The sequence below is a fragment of the Cyprinodon tularosa genome, unplaced genomic scaffold (genome assembly GCF_016077235.1).
Source record: "Cyprinodon tularosa strain WSP-4 unplaced genomic scaffold, ASM1607723v1 ctg236, whole genome shotgun sequence".
NCBI lineage: Eukaryota > Metazoa > Chordata > Actinopteri > Cyprinodontiformes > Cyprinodontidae > Cyprinodon > Cyprinodon tularosa.
In genome coordinates this window covers 156863-178967 of record NW_024038883.1, presented here as the reverse complement: position 1 = coordinate 178967, position 22105 = coordinate 156863, and the positions used below count along the sequence as shown (strand labels likewise).

The 22105-nt window shown below is 41.3% G+C and overlaps 1 protein-coding gene across 2 annotated transcripts; it reads left to right on the top strand.

Moving 5' to 3' along the window:
* The first annotated feature begins 2536 nt into the window (after window positions 1-2536).
* Window positions 2537-20985, top strand: st8sia3 (ST8 alpha-N-acetyl-neuraminide alpha-2,8-sialyltransferase 3). Of its 2 annotated transcripts, XM_038287132.1 has the most exons (5): window positions 2537-3203; window positions 8608-8637; window positions 12666-12785; window positions 14883-15440; window positions 20563-20985. In XM_038287132.1, the coding sequence occupies exons 1-5, from the start codon at window positions 2947-2949 to the stop codon at window positions 20843-20845; spliced, it is 1248 nt and encodes a 415-aa protein (XP_038143060.1). In that variant the 5' UTR covers window positions 2537-2946; the 3' UTR covers window positions 20846-20985. The 2 variants fall into 2 exon arrangements, with proteins under 2 accessions (XP_038143060.1, XP_038143061.1); XM_038287133.1 differs by lacking the exon at window positions 8608-8637 and having other exon boundaries at window positions 2543-3203.
* The last annotated feature ends 1120 nt before the right edge of the window (window positions 20986-22105 follow it).

Here is a 22105-nt window from a genome sequence, read left to right as displayed (position 1 = left end):
GCCGCTCCCAGACTCAGTGTGTGCGACGGAAATTATTACTTTTTTACTGATTAACCCTAAATTCATTAAATCACCATGAAGGTATTAATTTTAGGTATAAATAATGATCCAATGATTATTCCTTCCTGCTGACCAGACTTTTCCTTTATTAGCCATGATGAAAGTTCACAAACACATGAAGCAGATAAATAATGAACCAGTTCTGTATATCTGCCTGCAGCTATGAACACTGAGAGGAAGACTCTGATCTGATGAAGGTAACTCAGTCAGGGCTGCAGCAGGTATTTATTATCTGGGTGTTAGCAGCTGAAGGAAAGCAGAGGGCAGGTTCTAACGAAGCCTCGGTCGTATTATCAAGGTCACAGTGAAGAATGCTGCTTCCACCTTCGTGATTCATCATCTCGGCCTCCGAATTGAAGCCGCTCGCCTCTGAAGACGAGCAAGGGGAGTGGAAACGGAACAGAATGGAGCACCCTGCACTGTACTGATGGACGACAGCAGGCTGGCGGCACATCACTCACGGTTCAGACAGCAGGTCTGTCTGGGGGGGGGTCTGGTCTCATTTATTCTTTTCTTTCCAGTTTTGCCTCCAGACTGTAGCTCAGAACATGACGCCGTCCTCTCAGCTTTATTCATCAAACACGGATGAACCTTCAGGTCATCTAATGCGCTGATTAGATAATTAATGTCATCATCATCAGGTCAGTTTGCTGATGTCATCAAACGTGTGTTTTTTAAAACACTGTCAGGTTAAAAAGAGTCTGAGAAGCAACTATTTGTATCTGAACTGAGAGAAAGACTCGTTCCTCTAAAACCAACATGGCAGCAGAACGCTGGCAGGTCCACAGGGCTGTGGGGGGGTCTGCTTCACTGCCGCTGGTTACAGGTGTCACCGGCAGGTGTGTCCTCACAGCTGGAGCTCATAGAGGTTCAATCAGGAGGAGCGCATAAAGAAGGGTGCCCCCTTCAGGCAGATGCCAGATTAATGCGACTCGCTGAGTAGCTTTGATTCCCTTCCTAGATAAATGAAACACTGTATGACTTTAGCCACTAGGGGCACTAGACCTGGAACCGCTTGGTTTAGCACCTCAAAGGCTACTAGCAGTACTGCACTGCCTCTAAATGACCCAATCTCCCTGGTCTGGTTCTGCTAACAGAGCAGTTTGGACCAGCAGACTGAGAAGTTCTCATTAAGACAAGATTTACCGTCTAATCCTCCATCAGAGAACCAGAAACATGTCCACCTTGTCTCCATCGTCTAGCCAGGGCTAAAGTTAACCCTTCTGCAGCAGCCTAATTTCACTTGCTCCTCTTCTCCTGTTAATACGGTAAAGCCCTGGGGAGCGTCCGGCTCCAGGCTGCACGTGATCCAAATGAGCCAATGAGCTGTCAGTCTGGGTTGCTGCTGCTGCTACTTTTAGACACAGCAGGCAAACCTGTGGCAAGCCGGGCGATGGGAAAGAAGGAGAAGACCATGAGAAAAAGAGAGCAGAGAAAGTGTGGACTGCTGGAAGAACTGCGGTGAACTGGTGAAAGAAAAGTGAAATGGCGTGCTCAAAGATGACCCTGCACATTTAGAGGATGTTTGGCTCAACCTGCTGCTGTGAAGCAGGATTCTCCACCATGAACAGAATCAACAATAAATCTGGATCCAGACTCAAAATGAGCTCCTTGATATGTGCTTGAGAATGGCTTAGTCTCCGGTTAAACCCAGGTTTAAAGCCTTGCAGGGCAGCCTAAAGCCCACTGCCAACATTAAGACAGAAAAAAGAAAGAAAATAACAAACCATCAGTTCAGGGGTTTGAGAAAATATGGGAATCAGGAAATTATCTATAAACCAAACTGAGTGATTGTTGCTCTCTTCTTAAAAAAAAAAACACTTTAGATTTAAAAATGAAAAAAAAAAAAAATGTTTTATTATATTTTTTTATTTAGAAATTCAGTTTATAACATGCATAAAACATCATTTTATTTCAGCGTTAAATTTGGTTTAAAATAACGTATTATAATTTAAAATGTCTCCGTTATCCCTGATCTAGAAGGTTCTAAATTCAGCAGAATCACAACTAAAGACTCAATGAAAAGAAAACATTGATTTTATTATGTGTTTACAGAAGGATCTATTTGGACTTTAAAATAAAAATCAAATAACAAATGAATACAAATATAATAAAACAATAACATACATTTAGTAAGGTGAAAAATGAAAGGAATGAGAAATTAATTAGGCCTATAGCTGTTGAAAAAACACTGGATTTGTTGGTTAAATTGAAGATTGTATATTTATTTTTAAAAAACATAAAAGCAGAACGCAAATATGTATTTTTTAATATTTTTCTACATATAATAATTGCCAAAGGTTGTATTTCTGTGATCAGGTGGATTTCAGCCTTTTCTTGCTGACTCTGCTCTCTGCCTGATCCTGGGATGCTCTCCTCTCTCTCTGCCTGAGCTCCGCCTCATGTTGCTGCATGCTTATCTGAGAACAACCTTCCAGGAGCTGCTTCTCCTTAAAGCGACACCATTTTAATGAATCACCCTGAACCAGGAGCAGCAGGAGGAGCAGCAGCAGGAGGAGGAGGAGGAAGGATGCAGATGAAGAGCAGCATCCATCCTCCCTCTGCCTCCCTGATCTCAGCGCCTTGCAGGAAGATGAGTAACCGTCTGTAATCTGAGCCGCCATGCCTGGAGGAGAACCCTCCTCCCCTCCTGCATCTCCATCCTACAGGACGCGTGGAGCGCGCGTGCGTCACGCCTGTTCCTCTGCAGATGAGGCTCCAGATTCGGAGCGTCCGTGAAGCTGCTGAGTCTCCTGTGCGGCCTGCATCCCCGCAGCTTCATCTGTGAGGTAACGCTACCCCCCCCCCCACCCCCGCATGAACCTCTGTCAGACGCCTTTCCGTCCTCGCTGCGCCGCAGACGCGGTTCCCTGATGCGGCGCGCTGATGCGGCGCGCCTGGATGCCCGCCTTCCTCGCCGCCTCCCGGTCTCTCGCTGAGGCTGTGATCCGGGGAAGCGGCTGCCCGCGGCGCGGCAGGATGGTGCGCATCGCCAGCGCGCTGGGGCTCATCATCTTCAGCCTGGCGCTGCTCATCCTGTCGCTCATCAGCTACGTTTCCATCAAGAAGGACTTCCTGCCCGGCTCCGCCAGATACGGACCCAACGGGGGGCCCAGGATGTACATGTTCCACACGGGGTTCCGGTGAGTCCAGGCCCGCTGCTCTGATGTGCTGAGGCCTCTCTGCTGGGGGAGGCCTCCTCTGAAAAGCAAACATGACTCATCATTTCACAGATGCTCACAGGTGCAGACTGTGCAAAAGTCTTCAATCATCCCTCACAGTTTGTTTTATTCTGTTCCTTTCTATGAAAATCCTCCAATTATTAAACTGATAAACAGAAAAAAAGATTGACCCACCCAGGCTACCATACTTTGCATTTCATTGGGATTATCTGAGATGGAACAAATCAAAGCTCTGCACATCTATCAGGAAAGGACACAGCGAAAAAAAAATCACAAATAAAAAGCTGAAAAGTGTGGCAGGGATTTGAATTTTTATTCAGCCCTTTTTGCTCTAAACCTTTTTGCTTTCTCACTATGTGCACTTTGCGTCCTCGTGAAACGTCATCATCCTCAGCCCTAGCACTGTTCCAGTTCACTAGAACAGCAGACCGAGAACGAACAAAGTCCCCGGATGTTGTTCTGGCCCCTCCCTCTTTACCCAGCATGCACTGCGGCAGCAGCAGCTTCCAGGTTAGCGCTCACAGAGCTCAGAGGATTAAGTCAAAAGTTCTCTTTTCTGTTGCTGTTGTTCAATAAAAGTACGTTTTAAGATCACTATACTTTAAGCTTCACTATATGGAACATTTACTGATTTAGTGCATAATAAAAAAAAATAAAATCAGAAGTATAGATGACCGCTGCAACCATGTTTAATCCTATCCCGTCTGCAGCAGCCCTCTCACCGCATAGCCGTTTGTGAAAGACCGCTGCTCTGATGGAGGTTTGATTGTTTTATATTTATTTAAAACATTCATTATTATTCATTATTATTATTGCTCCACTAAATGAAGAAGTCATAATGTATTATTATCTAGAGACTATTAATAACAGGAGGTGAAATGCAGCTCCAGACTAGCTTTGGATGTGGTGATGTCATCAGTAAACTGCTCCACCTCCTCTCTGTAGTCCTGGTTGTTGTCGTCTCTGATGAGGCCCACCACCGTGGTGTCGTCTGCAAACTTCACCATGTGATTGATGGTGAACCAATCACATTGATGATGTTCTTTGTGGTGTTGATGTCTTAAATGTATTTGTTGATGTAGGCCGAGACAGTCATGGTATAATCATCCATATTTATCTTGTTATCATAGTTTGCTGCTTCTTTGAACATGTTCCAGTCAGAGCATTCAAAACATTTTTGGAGTTTCTCCATGGCCCCCTCACACCACACTCTGATTTCTTAAACTGTTGGTTTAGCCCTGAATCGCTGGGGCCTGTATTCAGGAATTAGCATGATAGATAGGTGATCTGAGGACCCAAGGTGGGGGCGGGGAGTTGCTCTGAATGCATCTTTGATGTTAGATTAAGCCAGGTCAAAAGTGTTTTCAAAAGTGTAAAAGTTTCAAAGTCCACACATTGGGACCACAGTCTTTAAGTTAACCCAGCCATGAAAAGATAAAGCGATAAAGTCGCAAGATAAAGTCAATGCTTTTTGAAAGTGTCCAGCATATTGGATCAGTCCATTTGCTGCACATGTTCAGAAAGGTCCAAACAGACAGCAGCAAACCATTTGAAAACAAACCATGCAAAGAGCAGTGTTGCCAACTTAGCGCTTTAGTCGCTATATTTAGCCACTTTTCAGACCCCTCTAGCACTTTGATTTCTAAAAAGCTCCTAGCGCCAAATCTAGAGACTTTTTTCTGCTACTGGAGACTTTGGAGACAACATCTAAAAGCAGCGAACTCTGCTCTCCAGAGCGAGTAGATTGGTAACCCCGCCTCCTGCTCTCCTCTATCTTGTCTGCTGTCATGATTCATGCAGCTATTATTTCATCCAAATGAAAAATGGAGAACAGATAAGCAGATCATGGCTTGTCTACAGTGAAAAGAAGGACTGGGTTATTTACTTTGGCCTTTTTGGAAACACAGGAAGGAGCAATCAGCTAAGTGAGCTTAGTGCTTGGAAAAAATCTTCCATTCCTTTAGAGACAGCATGAAAAGTCAGCTGAGTACAAAACATAGAGAGGAAAACAAGAAGAAAAGGGACAAGAAGAGAGGGACACAACCTAGAACAGATAATGGATGTCTATTCTAGTAACATTTCTCTATCTGGAGAATGGGGCTGTTCTATGTGTTGTCTTCTCTCTCCATTTGGAGCTTACGGCCCCAAATTTCCTAAATCCGCCCCTGGCACTGAGATGAAGAGCAGAAAGAAAGTGTCTGATAGAGACGTTTCCTAATAGACCTGTAGGGAGATGCGGTTCTAAGAGGTAGGGATGAATATAAAATCCTTCCACACTTTCAAAAGATGTAAAACCCCAATGTCTACTCAGTTCTGAACTATGCAATACTTTCTGTTAGTCTGTTGCATAAAATGGAAAAACCTGTGGTTATACCTGGCATAATGTAAATATGAGCCGCAGAGGCTAAAACAATGACAAACCTCTCAGGTTTCAGAATCAGAATCAAGTTTTTTGCCAAGTAGGTTTGAACTTTCAAGGAATTTGACTTGGTGTTGATGGTGCAGACAAATTAGATAGATAGTGTTTATATGTTGGAGATTTCTAGTTTTCCTGAGGCAACCGGACTTCCATGTTGCTTTCTTGTTGATTAAACCATTGATTACCTGAGAGATTGACTGCTTAAGAAGAAAACAGGAAGTAACTGATGCCCCTGGTGGGAGTATACAGCATGTTTCACTGTGCTAAGTCAGCAGTCAGATCATAAAGATACATAACATGTCATGGTTTGCTGTGAGAAAGACCCAGGGGCAAAGAGGTGAGAGTTTTGATACTAAAAAAAGAAACAATCAACAGATAATGGATGATATAGTGAAAATAACAGGCAGAGAAACAGAAGGTCAACAGAGGAAATGAAATGGGCTTTAGAAAAGAACAACAAAACGAACCGAAGGAGAATAAAGAGAACAAGTAAGCTTAAATACAGAGGCATGGGGGGAGACGTGACAAATAAACCAAAGTGCTGATCAGAGGAATTCCTGCAATTTACTCGTCAATCAGCAGGTGTTGCTACAAAGGAACTTCAGGTTAAAACAGTTAGAATGACACCAGAAGAAGTAGAGTGTTAATATATGAAATGTTTTAGACGTTTATGTAGAAAATGTGAGCGAACACCCAGTTGGCTGCAGTAAAAGCTGAGCCCATAGCTATGTCTAGGAGAGTAACAGGACTAAACACTGAAAAACAGATGAAGTTCCCAAAAAGTTAAAAAACAATCCTCTTGAGTTTTTCAGACTCCAGCATCGTATGGGATGGCGATTTTTTTGTGTTTAATCTTTTCAAATATCTCCATCCCAGATGTTGCTGGAGGCTCTGAAAATATCAAGGGGATTTTCTCCAAACACAAAATCCCAGAACATTTCAAACCAAACTGACCCTTAAACCGAGACTAGTGCGTCCCAAAGACCAGAGTGGTGTCTGCAGTTCAGTGCAGCGAGGAATGCTCTGATCTTTATATTGGAGAAACCAAACAACCTGTCCAACACAGAAGAGCTCCCTCCTCTGGACAAGACTCTGCGCTACATCTACACCTTATGGACAATGGACATACTTTGGAGGACCAGAATGTTCACATTTTGGCTAACGATAGACATTTTGGATGTTAAAATGTCTGTTGTTAGCTGTGTATTGTTAGCTGTCTATTGTTAGCTGTCTGTCGTTAGCTGTCTACTATTAGCTGTCTATCGTTAGCTGTCTATCGTTAGCTGTCTGCCGTTAGCTGTCTTTAGTTAGCTGTCTATCATTAGCTGTCTGTCATTAGCTGTCTACCGTTAGCTGTCTGTCGTTAGCTGTCTACCATTAGCTGTTTACCTTAAGCTGTCTACCGTTAGCTGTCTATCGTTAAGCTGTCTATTGTTAGCTGTCTACCATTACCTGTCTATTGTAAGCTGTCTATTGTTAGCTGTCTACGTTACCTGTCTACCGTTACCCGTCTATCGTTAGCTGTCTGTCGTTAGCTGTCTACCGTTAGCTGTTTACCTTTAGCTGTCAACCGTTAGCTGTCTATCGTTATCTGTCTATTGTTAGCTGTCTATTGTTAGCTGTCTACGTTACCCGTCTACCGTTAGCTGTCTATCGTTAAGCTGTCTATTGTTAGCTGTCTACCATTACCTGTCTATTGTTAGCTGTCTATTGTTAGCTGTCTACGTTACCTGTCTACCGTTACCTGTCTATCGTTAGCTGTCTGTCGTTAGCTGTCTACCGTTAGCTGTTTACCTTTAGCTGTCAACCGTTAGCTGTCTATCGTTAGCTGTCTATTTTTAGCTGTCTATTGTTAGCTGTCTACGTTACCTGTCTACCGTTACCTGTCTATCATTAGCTGTCTGTCGTTAGCTGTCTACCGTTAGCTGTTTACCTTTAGCTGTCAACCGTTAGCTGTCTATCGTTAGCTGTCTATTGTTAGCTGTCTACGTTACCTGTCTATCGTTAGCTGTCTACGTTACCTGTCTACCGTTAGCTGTCTGTCATTAGCTGTCAATTGTTAGCTGTCTATCGTTAGCTTTCTATCATTACCTGTCCATCGTTAGCTGTCTATCGTTAAGCTGTCTGTCGTTAGCTGTCCATCGTTAGCTGTCTATCGTTAGCTGTCTACCGTTAGCTGTCTATCGTTAAGCTGTCTATCGTTAGCTTTCTATCATTACCTGTCCATCGTTAGCTGTCTATCGTTACCTGTTCATCGTTAGCTGTCTATCGTTAGCTGTCTATCGTTAAGCTGTCTGTCGTTAGCTGTCCATCGTTAGCTGTCTATCGTTAGCTGTCTATCGTTAGCTGTCTATCGTTAAGCTGTCTATCGTTAGCTGTCTACCGTTAGCTGTCTACAGGAAGTTGGACAAGGAACTGGCAAAGCTTCACGGTGAGGAGAACATGACCGGGATCACAGACAAATTGGTGACATTCGTATCATTTGCTTTGCTTTAAGATTGGATCTTATTGAACACATTTGACCTTCTCCAGTGCTGGCGAACCTCTGAGTTTATCAAAAAATAATTTTTTTAACCTTTTTAGATGTATTCGAAATTGTTTCTCTGTTCCTGCAGCAGAGAAACAAGTCAGTCTTCAGTAAATGTATAATAAATTATTAATTCATTGTAGAAAAGGGGTGTGAATACTTTGTGCTCTGACCTCATCAGACCTCTGCTGATGTAAAGACATCTTTCTGTGGAACTGAACAGGTGTCTGTAAAGCTGGAGCTCCATTCAGTCACACTAAGAGCGTTTCATTTTATTTCTTCTCTAACTGCATGCAGCGTTTGTGTGTTGAATTAGTTCCTCTGAACCAAATGTCTTTTTTTAAAACTCGGTTTCGGTTTAATAACGTAGATAAGAAGTAAGATGCTGTTTATGCTGTTTTCTATCATCTCTGCTGCAGCGAGAGGCCACCTCGAAAACCTGACCTGAGGTGAATACAGAGTTATACTTCCTGTAATGACCAGGACCTCCCAATTCCTCTGTCCGTCCGTCTGTCTGTCTGTTTCTGCCTGTCTTTCTGCCTGTCTGTCTACCTGTCTCACTCTGTCTGTCTCCCTGTCTCACTCTGTCTGTCTGCTTCTGTCTGTCTGCCTGTCTGTCTCTCTGTCTGTCTGTCTGTCTGTCTCTCTGTCTGCCTGTCTGTCTGTCTGTCTACCTGTCTCACTCTGTCTCCCTGTCTGTCTGCTTCTGTCTGTCTCTGTGTCTGTCTGTCTGTCTGTCTGTCTGTCTACCTGTCTCACTCTGTCTGTCTCCCTGTCTCACTCTGTCTGTCTGTCCCTCTGTCTGTCTGTCTGTCTCCCTGTCTCACTCTGTCTGTCTCCCTGTCTCACTCTGTCTGTCTGTCTGTCTCACTCTGTCTGTCTGCTTCTGTCTGTCTCTCTGTCTGCCCGTCTGTCTGCTACTGTCTGTTTGCCTGTCCCTGTCTGTCTATGTGTCTGTCTGTGTGTCTGTCTGTCTGTCTCACTCTGTCTGTCTGTCTGTTTCACCCTGTCTGCCTGCCTGTCTCACTCTGTCTCTGTCTGTCTCACTCTGTCTGTCTGTCTGTCTCACTCACTCTGTCTGTCTGTCTGATTCCTTCCTCTAAGACTTTTGCTTCTGGTCTGTTTTGCCGTCCAGCAGCCGACTGTAACAACTTTGTGTCACAAATGAGACGAAGCAAAGTTGAGTGAAAGATGCTGATTTAGGAACAGCATGAAAGGACAGAGATTCAGAATCACATTTATTTGGAAAACTGACATTTTGAAGGAGGACTTTCAAACACAGAACTGTGTCAGAGTTGTTTTTATTGTATTAAAGAAAAAAAAAAAGCCAAATAAAAGATATAAACGGAAACACTCTTTGTTTGTGGCCAAATCTCATGCTGTTTCTGATTCAGCAGCGCTTCTCTTTGGCTGAACCAGCCTGTTTGCCAACATGAGGAACTCAAAACATCCAGTTCCCAACATCCTGTTTATACATTATAAGCAGCAACTATAATTGGTCATGAAAAAATCCCAAGTATGTTTTTTTTTATTATTGCATGTAAGGTTATATTTATTTAGCACCCTTGGGTTTATTGGAAAAGTTTAAACTTTTTTATTGCCTAACAGGAGTTTTTATAGCAGTTTTTAAATTTACATAGTTTTATTGTTTGAAACATTCAGGCTAAAGCTATAACATTTAAGATTAAAATAGTCTTTATGTTTTATTGACAGTTTCATCTCAGTTTTAAACAAGATTTTTTTCAACTTTTCAAACCAAATGACTTGAAAAATTTATATTTGAAACTACTAACTATGAAGTCATATAAAGCTGCCTACATTGATTTGTACATTATGAACATGATTTATAATTTTAAATGTATTTTTATTGCCAGATTAAGCAATAGTGCACTTTAAATTTAGACCAATGAAATGTAGTGTTGCTTTTTTAAATTATTATTTTAAAGTGAAATTTTAAGATTACATAATTTTTTATATATTTTAGACATTTGTTTAGGTCCCACAAGGGTGCTAATATGTTTAGCCTAGCAAACTGAGCTAACAAATAAGGCAACAAAACGACAGAAACCACAAAAGTGACAAATTGAACTTTTATAGCTGTTTCAGATATTACAGTTAAAATTCAATAAACAATTATATTTTTTAGACTACTTTCTTATATCCCAGTCAGATAGAAGTATCAATACAATACTTTATTCACTTAATATTAGCCTACGACTTTATTCTCTTAATTTTACGAGTTTATTCTCAAAATAGAAGAAAAAAAATCTCTAGTGTAGCCCTAATACTGTGTCGTACCAAATATAATAACCATTTCAGATTTTTGTTCTCTTTTTCCAGTGCAGACACAGATGCTAACATGTTTAGCCTAGCTAACTGAGCTAAAAAATGTAGAAAAGAAGAAAGAAGATAAGCAGTTACAGTTTACAAGTTATAAATATAGGTTGTGTTTCAACTTTTTACTTTCCCTGAAAATAAAAATAGAACAAACATTTCTAATGATTGGGACTGTTTTTGTACATTTAAGAAAGCTACTATATACAATTATCCATGTACAGGATGCTAAAATGCTAAGCTGCTACTTATAAAATCTGAAAATTAACATTTTTAACTGTCTTTTGAAGAACATAACAGCAATATTACATTTTGTTGGACTTTTTACGAATTTTACGACTTTACTCCGTAAGTTTATGACTTTATTTTCAAAATGTTATGACTTTATTCTCGTAATTTTACAACTTTGTTTTCAAAATGTCATGACTTTATTTTCGTAATTCTATGACTATTCTCGTTGCGAATTTATTTTCGTAATTTTACGACTTTATTCTCATAATTTTATGAATAGTCTCGTTGAAACTTTATTCTTGTAACGTTACGACTTTATTTTCGTAATTTTATTACTTTATTTTCAAAATGTTATGACTATTCTCCTAATTTTCTGACTTTGTTCTCGCAATTTTATGACTATTCTTGTAACTTTATGAATAGTCTCGTTGCGACTTTATTCTTGTAATTTTTACGACTTTATTCTCGTTATTTTTTTACTTTATTTTCAAAATGTTATGACTGTTGTAATTTTATGAATAGTCTCGTTGCGACTTCATTCTTGTAATGTTACAACTTTATTCTCGTAATTTTACAACTTTGTTTTCAAAATGTCATGACTTTATTTTCGTAATTTTATGACTATTCTCGTTGCGAATTTATTTTCGTAATTTTACGACTTTATTCTCATAATTTTATGAATAGTCTCGTTGAAACTTTATTCTTGTAACGTTACGACTTTATTTTCGTAATTTTATTACTTTATTTTCAAAATGTTATGACTATTCTCCTAATTTTCTGACTTTGTTCTCGCAATTTTATGACTATTCTTGTAACTTTATGAATAGTCTCGTTGCGACTTTATTCTTGTAATTTTTACGACTTAATTCTCGTAATTTTATTACTTTATTTTCAAAATGTTATGACTATTCTCCTAATTTTCTGACTTTGTTCTCGCAATTTTATGACTATTCTTGTAACTTTATGAATAGTCTCGTTGCGACTTTATTCTTGTAATGTTACAACTTTATTCTCGTAATTTTATGACCTTATTTTCAAAATGTTATGACTTTATTCTCGTAATTTTACAACTTTGTTTTCAAAATGTCCTTCATACTCTGTCGTAATATAGAGAGCATAAAAACAGGATCAGGATTAATAAAGAAATCCAAATGAGTAATATTTTGTTAAACATTTGGTCGTAAGACTGTAAATGAGATGAGCTGTTTTGCTGCAACACTTTGGCTTCATGCTAACTGCTGAGCATAAGTTTGAATTGATTTGCGCTTTGAATAAAAAGGAATGTTTCTCATAGAGAAAAGAGACCAGAAGTCTGCATTTACACTGAGCTGATGGTGTAAATGAAACCGGTTTGAAAGCATCTGGTTCTCTAAAGCAAAAGAATGATTTCAAAAATTTAAACGGCAAATTGTTGGAGTCCTTTTTAGCGCATTTTAGCGCTTTATGCTAACTGAAAGTTAGCTTTTTACTCTTAGTTCTGATGTCAGTTTGCTTCTTATAAGCACATAATCAGACTGGTTTTATGATGGTAACATTTGATTTAACTGGGAGAAGAGAAATTGTTTGACCCAGAGGCAGATAAACATTTTCCAGCTTATTACTGTTTGTTAAATGACAGAAGTTTGTGTTTTATGGGTTAATTTGGAGCCATTTTGAAAAAATTAAAACCGTTCCGAGTTAGCAGAGATATAACTAACAATTGGACCATCTTTTCTGATTGAAACCTTTAAACCTGTCTGATTATGGCTCAGATTTGTCCTAATTTAACTGTTTTTAATCAACATATGAAGGTGCTAAATATTTTCAGATGAAAAATAATCTATTTGAAGAGAATCTAAAGGATCTAAAATGCTTCTGAGAAGCGATTGATGTGGAGAGAATGAGGTTCCTGATGCAGTTTGTTGCTCTGCAGCTCCCAGCTGGCCATGAAGTATCTGGATCCAGACTTCACTCCTCTGACCAACGCTCTGAACGAAGACCTGCAGAACTCCTCCAAATGGAGATACAACAGCAGCGCTTTCACGCAACTCAGGTATGGCAACACCGACACCGAAGCCGCACGCAGTCTAACCAGTTTTTAGCAAAATGGCCTCAGATTGATGAACAGAACGCTTCTGAAGTGCTACAGATGAAGAATTAAATTCTATTCAGTTTATTTCTATAGCTCCAATTCACATCATGTCATCTCAGTTCACTTTCCAGTTCACCAGATCATCCAGTCAGATTGATTCAAAGTTTTCTATCTAAGGAAAACCAGCTGATTGCATCGACTCATTGACTCTTCAGCAATCCCTCACACTAAGCATGCTTGTAGCGACAGTGGAGAGGAAAAACTCCCTTTGAACAGGAAGAAACCTCCAGCAGAACCAGGCTCAGTGTGAGCGGCCATCTGCTGAGGCCCACTGGGGTTCAAGGAGACAGAAGCAGACATAGAAAAAGAAGCATAGATACAAAAGGCAACTGTCAACCAGATCCACAGGCGGCCCCGTCCAGGAGAAACACAGCCAGGCAGACGAGCTCCGAGCCAGCTCCCATGTCAGAGGATGAAGAGAGCACAGTTCACTTAAAGGAAAAGTCCGGTGAGCAAGACATAACCAATGAATCATTATTTATACCTAAAACTAATACGTTTGCGGTGATTTAATGAATTTAGCGTTAATCAGTAAAAAAGCAATAATTTTCGTCACTATCACTGAGTCACTGAGTGACATCACGGTGCGGTAAGCCTAGCGCCATTCTCCCCGCTTTACAAGCTAAATCAATGGGAACTACTAGACACATCTGCAATCAACAACAATTATTGAAGATTTCCAGAGGACTTCACCATTGAAATTCACCAGAGCTATAGTGAAACTGACAATGCCCACGTGCATGGCAGCTGGATGCTGGAATACATCGGGTAAAAGTGAAAAAAAGAGTTATTCCACCTTTCTGATTCCTGATCCTCCACGGACGGGTTGGTCGTTGGATCGCCAACTTGAAGAGGGAGGATTTGCCATCGAACTTCTGGCCAGAGAAAAAACCCGTAATATGTAGCCAACATTTGGAAGAAGAATGTTTTCAAGATGACTTGGATAATAGCGCGTTGTGACAAACACCAGATACAGCACTGGGACTTGATCAACAGCCGATACCGCACCGTGACAATGTCACTAACCAGTAGGTGGCAGTAGTGTTCTTTGACAAACATGGATGCCTCCAGTAAAGCACATTCACATGAAAATGACTCTGAATTAAAAACACTGATCATTTATTGAACAGGATGGAATCATTTCAGATTTAAAGAACTTTCAGAAGTTTGAATTCTGAATATGAGCGACTTTTCCTTTAAAAATAGATTTTTTTTCTCCAGAAAAAAATTACATTTTAAGCCAAGGCATTTTGTAAATGGAATAAAAATCTCATATGACTAAAACCAGTTAACAAAGGATGAGAAAAGACAGAGTGATCTAAGCCTGTTCTGCTGAAACAGAGGTGAACTAACTTCTCTTTTACTACACAGTGATGTCATAAACAACAAACATACAGCAGACAATGAAATAACTCTGAGAAAATGAAAATAGAAATTCTCCCATCAGGCCCTGATAGGAGGCAGGTCACCACTTATTTAGATGATCCTCTAAGCAAGATGCTCGTCCAAAAGGTAAATTTATCTTAATATTTCCTCTGTCTGAGCGTCTAGTTTACGTCGCATCGAAGGTCTGCTCCTGTTGGAGTTAATGGTCTTTTCCCTAAAGTGGTCTGGACCAGTTCAGTTTAATGGATCCAGTTTGCAGCTGATCTTATTTGTGTAAAGTTTGCAACTAGGGCTGGAACAATCAATCAGATTAATCGATTATTGAAATAATTGTCAAAAAACGTTTTTGTCTGTCAACCTGCTCCATTATCCAGAACTCAAGTTCACCTGATTTGATTCCATAAAACGTTTTCATTAAGGAACCTTTTGTCATCCAATTATTAATCGACTAATTGAAAAAAAAAAAAGCTAAATAATCTTTAATTGCAGCCCTAGTTTGCAGTTTGCACCCCTCCGCCATCATTTATATTCATTGGTTTTGATGCATTTGCAGCAGGGAAGAGAAATCCATCAGTTGAAAGCTTCTAATAAAGCTGCTGCCGTGTCTTACAGGACGGAGATTTCTCAGTACATCGACATCCCCCGTAACTTCACGCTGACCCGAGACTCCGTCAGAGTCGGACAGCTGATGCACTTCGACTACTCCAGCCACAAGTACGTCTACTCCATCGGCGAGAACTTCCGATCGCTCCTCCCAGAGGTCTCCCCCATCCTAAACAAGCAGTACAACGTCTGCGCCGTGGTGGGAAACAGCGGCATCCTCACCGGCTCGCGCTGCGGCGCCCAGATAGAGAAATATGACTTTGTTTTCCGATGCAACTTTGCTCCAACAGAGATTTTTAAGAAGGACGTTGGGCGTCGGACCAACATGACAACCTTTAACCCCAGCATCCTGGAGAAATACTACAACAACCTGCTGACTGTTCAGGACAGGAACAACTTCTTCCTGAGCCTGAAGAAGCTGGACAGAGCCATCCTCTGGATCCCAGCGTTTTTCTTCCATACATCAGCCACGGTGACCAGGACGCTGGTCGACTTCTTCGTGGAACATCGGGGCCAGCTGAAGGTCCAGTTGGCTTGGCCTGGAAACATCATGCAATACATCAACAAGTAAGCAGAAAAAACAGTGATTATTTCCAAGTTTGAAGACGTTTCTCTTCCATCCAGGAAGATTTTTCAGTTCAAACTGTCAGAAAACTGTAGTTATTAATGGACTACAGTGCAGCACTAGCCTCGTGAGACCATCCTGATCTCGCGAGCTTTCAAGGTTTCACTCGCAGATCAGTCTGGAGACTCTCCGTTAAAGAAAATTTGGAGCCGTTCACCAAACGAACGTCCAATCAGCGTTGGCTTTGAGGCGGGTTGAGGTGTGACGCAACGAGAAGCGCGACAGTTCAGTTTAAAGAACATGGCGGCTAACTAGCGTTAGCGTGGCTACCGAGCAAGTTTTATGGGAATTACAGAGTATTTCTTCACTGAAAGAAGAGCAAAACACTGCTCTGGAGGCTTTTCTCAGAGGAAAAGATGATTTTGCTCTTCTCCCGACTGGTTTCAGCAAGAGTTTGATCTATCAATTGGCTCCTCTTCGTCGTCGCTCTGTTAGTACATCATATGCTTCGTTGATCTGATTGGTTTATTTGGCCCGTCTATCACCAACATAGGCCAATCAGCTAACCAGCATTTTCACCCCTTCCCAAAATTACTTCAACGGAAGGTTTCCAGATGGATATGCGGAGCAAATCCATCTGGTGGAGTCAGGTTAGTGCAGCACGTAGTCAAAACAGGAAGCCAGCGAGGGAAGCAGCGACCCGGTGATGGTAGCCTGGACACCTGCGTCCTGCCTTACCGGTCCCCGCCCCCCTCTTCCGGCTGAGGACGGGTGGCTCATGTTTCTCTGGTGAGGGCCGGTCCAGTCAGTGGCCAAGCAATCAATGGGTGCATCACTGAGTGGGGAAAATTGGTTAGAAATTGGTCTGTTCTTAGCCTCACAGGCTCCAAATGAAGCTCATAAGAGATAAGAATGAGTCGCAGCCTCCTTCAAGGCAGGAAGGGTAGGACTGCTGTTATTAGGAGATCTATCTGGCCAGTGAAAGATATATGAACCTACCATCAAGGAACGGCCTTGATGAACTCAAGCTTTTTTCCTCCAAATGTTCGTGTGTGAGAAAGTTTTTTATATGCAGGGGTGGGATAGTTCCCAGGGAGTGTGTGTGTATTGGAAGTTGCTGTATAAAAGTATGTACTGAGCTTTGCCCAGCCAGAGCTCTATCTCTCCTTCTGAGGACGTTAGATAAATTTGAACATTCTCTTGCAAGAGTCTCAGCTTCCTTATCAACTCTACAACAGCTACGTGGGGGGCCTACTTTACCTCCTGGATGTTCAACAGCCTGAAGCCTGGATTCTAACTCTGACACCCTCGCCTCCAAAGCTACTAAAATACTACACTTATTACACATCCCATTATCACTACAGGAGGCAGAGGAATAACTGAACATCTGATACAGAGAGAGGAGAGGAAGAAGGAAGAGTTGGAAAAGAGTCAAGGGAGGGAGAGAGAGAAACCATAGCGATGCTAAGGTAGCGCTAGCCTAGGCTAGCTACTCCTTACTACCAGGATGCTGGTGAAGATTCTTAGTACATCTACAGCTTATAGACAAAGGACGTTCTTTGGAGGACCAGAATGTTCACAATTAGGTTGATTTATGCTCAGAAACCAGGTCGTCTGCATCGCAGTGAACGCAGACGACCTGCTGCACCTCTCCACAATTGTAGGTGAGCGCAGACAGGAGGCCTCTGATTGGTCAAATCTACATCCGCTCTATTCTATCCGTATTTCCTGTTTGGTTCCTTACCGGCTTGTTTTGTTTGTCTGACCGCCATTGTGGAAAACGACTGGTGAAGATGGAGCTAGCAGAGCGAGGTGCGCGAGAACGCTGGGACCCTTTTTCCACCTGGATCTCCGCTCTTTTTGGCCCTCATGTCCCTCCGTTGTCGCACAAACTTGCCCAAACTTCCTCACCGCCTCGGCCGTATCTAGACCCACAGCTAGTTCCTGATTGGCCCTCTGGCGTTGTGGCATGGAATAACATAGCGGAAACCACGCTTCAATATTGGGCATAAATCAAAAAATATCTGCGACAATCTCACTGCGACATACTGCTGGGGGAGGGAAACAAGGCCTTCAGATTTTAGATTTTAAAAACCTACAATGCAACAGTTGAGTTGATTAAGTTGAACATCAACTTAAACCAGGCTTTGTTGGGCTGCTGGATAAACCGGGAACTCAACGTTATTCCTGGCATTTTGAATTTAAAAAACTTTCCTGATGGGAAGAGAAACGTCTTCAAACTTGGAAATAAAGTCCAGTGGATTGTTTTATTTTGTACTTTTTTGGACTTACTACCGGAACTAAATTTGTGTGAAAGCCAAAAGTGCTTCAGCAGAAGGCGCTATGTTTTAAATAGCTTCTTGGAGGTTAGAGTTATTAGATACAGAGATATCACAGAAAAAAAGATCTTAATTCAGAAAAACAACGCAGCTCAGCAGTCAAAACAGGAAGTGAACAGGATACGTCTCACCAACAGCTGCAGTAGCATCCGCTATTATTCCAGGATTATGTGTTTAACACCTCAGAGGGTGTGAGTACTTTTTTCCTAGTACTGGAGTTATATAAAGACTCAGCCAGTTCTTTTGCCTCACAGCATTCGCTCCCTTCCCTCATCGTGTCCCAGTCCTGTTTCTAGTCATTTCCAGGAGCGAACGCACGCTTTTGTTGTTCAGGAGCTTCACGCTATGTTTTTACAGCAGAGAGGAAATTTGGCCTCAAAGCTGGATTATGAGGAAACAGCTATTTAACGGCGGGAGTGAAAGGCAGCTGTAACAGTGAGGGAAGGGATTTAGTGTGCTGCTTAATGGTGTGGCAGCTAAGTAGGCTGCTGGTAAGAATGAGCTAATCTTCAGCAATCCCATTAAATCTCGCTGCAGTGGAAGAATGACCATGTTCTCTGCAGCTTCAGGTCTCCTGGAGACGCTTTTGTCCAGGACAGTTTGGAGTGTCTCCCCCTCTGTGGTGCCTTCAAAGCCGCATTATGGGAACACCGGGAATGGAGGAAAGGAGCCTGTTTTTCTTTTAACGCGTCCACGCTTTGCTGATCGGAGTGGATTTGCTTTTATTTACTGCAGTTTAACAAATGCATTTTGGTTTCAAGCGGATTGATTTCTATAATCAAAACAATCGGTCTCATAACTCCATAAACATCGATCTGATGAAATGAAAGCTTCCTTTCCTGGGAGCAATTTCTGTGACGTATCATCAGAGAGGAGGAGATTCCTGTGTATTTATCAGGATTTATCTGTTATGCAAATTAGCAAAGAATTCTTCCATTAATAAGCAAACAAATACTCATCTGCAAAATAATTACAAAGAGAACATTTTTATGACCAGGAAAGAAAACAAATAAAAAAATACCGCTAAAGTATCTGGATTTATTAAAGCTAAGAAGGATCCGGAATATCTGGGTTCTCAGACGTCTGGAGAAATGATTGAATTACAGTTAACTTCTATTCAGTTTATTTCTATAGAGACAATTCTGAACACAGCTCATCTCAAAGTACGTTATAGAGATAATTCCACCAGATCATCCAGTCAGATTGATTCAAAGTTTTCTATCTAAGGAAAACCAGCTGATTGCATCGACTCATTGACTCTTCAGCAATCCCTCACACTAAGCATGCTTGTAGCGACAGTGGAGAGGAAAAACTCCCTTTGAACAGGAAGAAACCTCCAGCAGAACCAGGCTCAGTGTGAGCGGCCATCTGCTGAGGCCCACTGGGGTTCAAGGAGACAGAAGCAGACATAGAAAAAGAAGCATAGATACAAAAGGCAACTGTCAACCAGCTCCACAGGCGGCCCCGTCCAGGAAACACACAGCCAGGCAGACGAGCTCCGAGCCAGCTCCCATGTCAGAGGATGAAGAGAGCACATCCAGTTAGTCACAGTCAGAGAAACAGGACTACACTGGAAAATAGGCCAAGCTCCAGCATCTAGAAACAAAGGTGTTGATGGCAGCAGCACAGCTGATATTTCTCTCCAGGATGGAGTCACAGCCAAACAGGAACAGACCAGATGAAGCTACTATGAGAAAAAGCAGAGAGAGCAGAACGTTAGAGATTGAACTAACAGATTCTGCAGAGTGGGAGAATAGAGATAGAATGAAGCAGAATGATGAAAAAGGGGTAACTATGTCCTCCAGCAGTCTAAGCCTATAGCAGCAGAACTATATGCTATAGTTAGCTATATATGCTATAACTATAGCTCAGGATAACCTGAGTATATTGGATGAGATTTAAGAAAGGTAGAGCCAACGTAAGTCCTATTCTGAAACCGTCAGCAAACCCCAGTAGCTTCGCCAGAACTAAGAACTGCTCTGAATTCAGGCTGTTTCAAAGTTGTAGGGAAATCATATTTAGATTATTCTGGCTTAAACATGTATATAAATGTACTCTTTATCAGACCATATTGTCCCAAAATTAAGAAAATATCCAAAAAAACAAAAAATCCTGTCTTAAAATCTGTGTTTTTTCCGTTATCTTCTGCAGGCCTGTTAGTTCTACGTCAGCCTAAACACCTAAATTCGGCCAATCATATATCAACACTCATCTGTCAATCAATTTTTTTCAGTCATAGCATCTTGATTCATGTGTCGCAGCTAATATACGCAACGGTTGAAACCAGAATCCCTTCCTTTCCCATTGAGTTGCGTCCCAGTGTTCACGGGGATGGACGTCTGTGTCTTCGGCAGGCGTAGAGCTAACAGAACTGGCAGCGTTGCGAGGCAAGGGCTCAAACATGTACGGCTGGAAGCCTTCTACACCAAACCAAGCTTCTGCCGCCCTGGCGTCCTCTTCCACAACATCTTCGTCCCCGCTTTCCTCCTCTAAATAAAAAATGGATGACGGAGGAGACTCATCCACGACCTCCGACACTAAACTCTCCTCCTCTTGCATGTTTCCGCTGTCCATAGCGTTCCTTGACAGCGTCGTTTCAATTTAGTGCTACTTGGTCCCAATGGAATTTCCCATTGGGAACCTGCTAGCACTAAGCTGCTAACTGGTTAGCAAGATGCTTCCAGCAACAGTGGTGTCAGATCTTCTCTTGTTTCATTAAACCAGCCTGTCTTAATTCCGCTTTATTGGAGAGAAAGTAATTCTCTTCCTGTTCTTTTCTCTCCAGTTACTGGAAAACCAAGCAGTTGTCTCCGAAGCGCCTGAGCACTGGGATCCTGATGTACACGCTGGCATCGTCCATGTGCGATCAAATTCATCTGTACGGATTCTGGCCCTTCGGCTGGGATCCCAACACTGGGAAGGAGCTACCGTACCACTACTACGACAAGAAGGGCACCAAGTTCACCACCAAATGGCAGGAGTCCCATCAGCTGCCGGCTGAGTTCAAACTCCTCTACAAGATGCACACAGAGGGACTGCTGAAGCTCAGTCTCTCTCACTGCGCTTAGGGCTACAACTAAAGCGCTAATTCAACTGCTAACCAGCACATCCAACAGCTACGCTACAGGAAATGATTAAATTACCGGACCTGAGAAAATCTAAATCAGGAGTTTAAGTCAAGGGTTCAGCTCTACGGATGAATCCAATCATGCAAATGACCACAATTCATTAAAGTAAATATTTGTTTTCAAATGTTTAACATGAAGAAGAAGAAATCTCCTTTTTTATATTTTCCATTTTTTGTGCTGTCCTTATGTGCTTTATAAAATCTAAAACTTATTTTAAGGTTTGCAGGAACATTTGTGGACTAAATTGCCACCAATGCTAATAACAGGTAATTGTCTTTTATCTTTGGAGTGACCATTATTTTTTAGATTCTATTAAACACTTTAAAAATTTTCATTTAGGGCCCCGTTCTTCTTTTTAAACCTAAGATATGATAGATGGCTAAAGTGTGCTAGTTTGTGCTAGCTATGCTAGTTTCTTTCTTCCCTTGTTCTCAAAATTCATCTTCTTCTTCCAAAGCCAAAGTTATTTCATTATTTAGGTTGTCTTTAATAATCCAGTTATGTTCAATTATTTACTGTTGGCTGCTGATTTCTAATATCCAGAAGGGCGTTTCTAAAGCTAATAGCGGTTAGCTGCTGTTCCTGAGGCTGTAGCTGCTCTAAAATCCTAAAGTAACTTTCATGCTGATATTTTATTAGTTCTATAATTTCAAATAGTTATTCAAATGGTATTGAAACGTTAGCTGGTGGTTAGCTGCATAGACATTATATATGTAGACGCGTCATTGTTGTCAGAGAGGCCGACGTGCCTCGTGAGCGGCCATCTTGGATCAGACCACAGGTCAGACAGCTGCTGTCAGAATGAACAGGAGGCGCCTTAGATCTCATTTTAATCACATGAAAAACGAGTCGGAGAAAATATTACAATAATCTCTGACATGTCGTAACCCCTTAAAAGACCGAAACAATTTTTAAAGTACCTTTCAGTTAGATTACACAGATTTATTCAGATAAAAATCTATTTAAACTGAACTCCAACTGGATGAGATACATGCAAAGTTATATATTTTGCAATTAAATATTAATCTGATAAACACAAAATATATATTATTATTATTATAATTATTATTCAGTGTTTTTAAAGGATTGCTCTTGCATAATGAGTATTATGATCTATAGCCAAATTTAAAACATTGTTTTATTATTAATTTAATATAAATTTTTAATCTATTTTTTGTCATATCTATATATATATATATA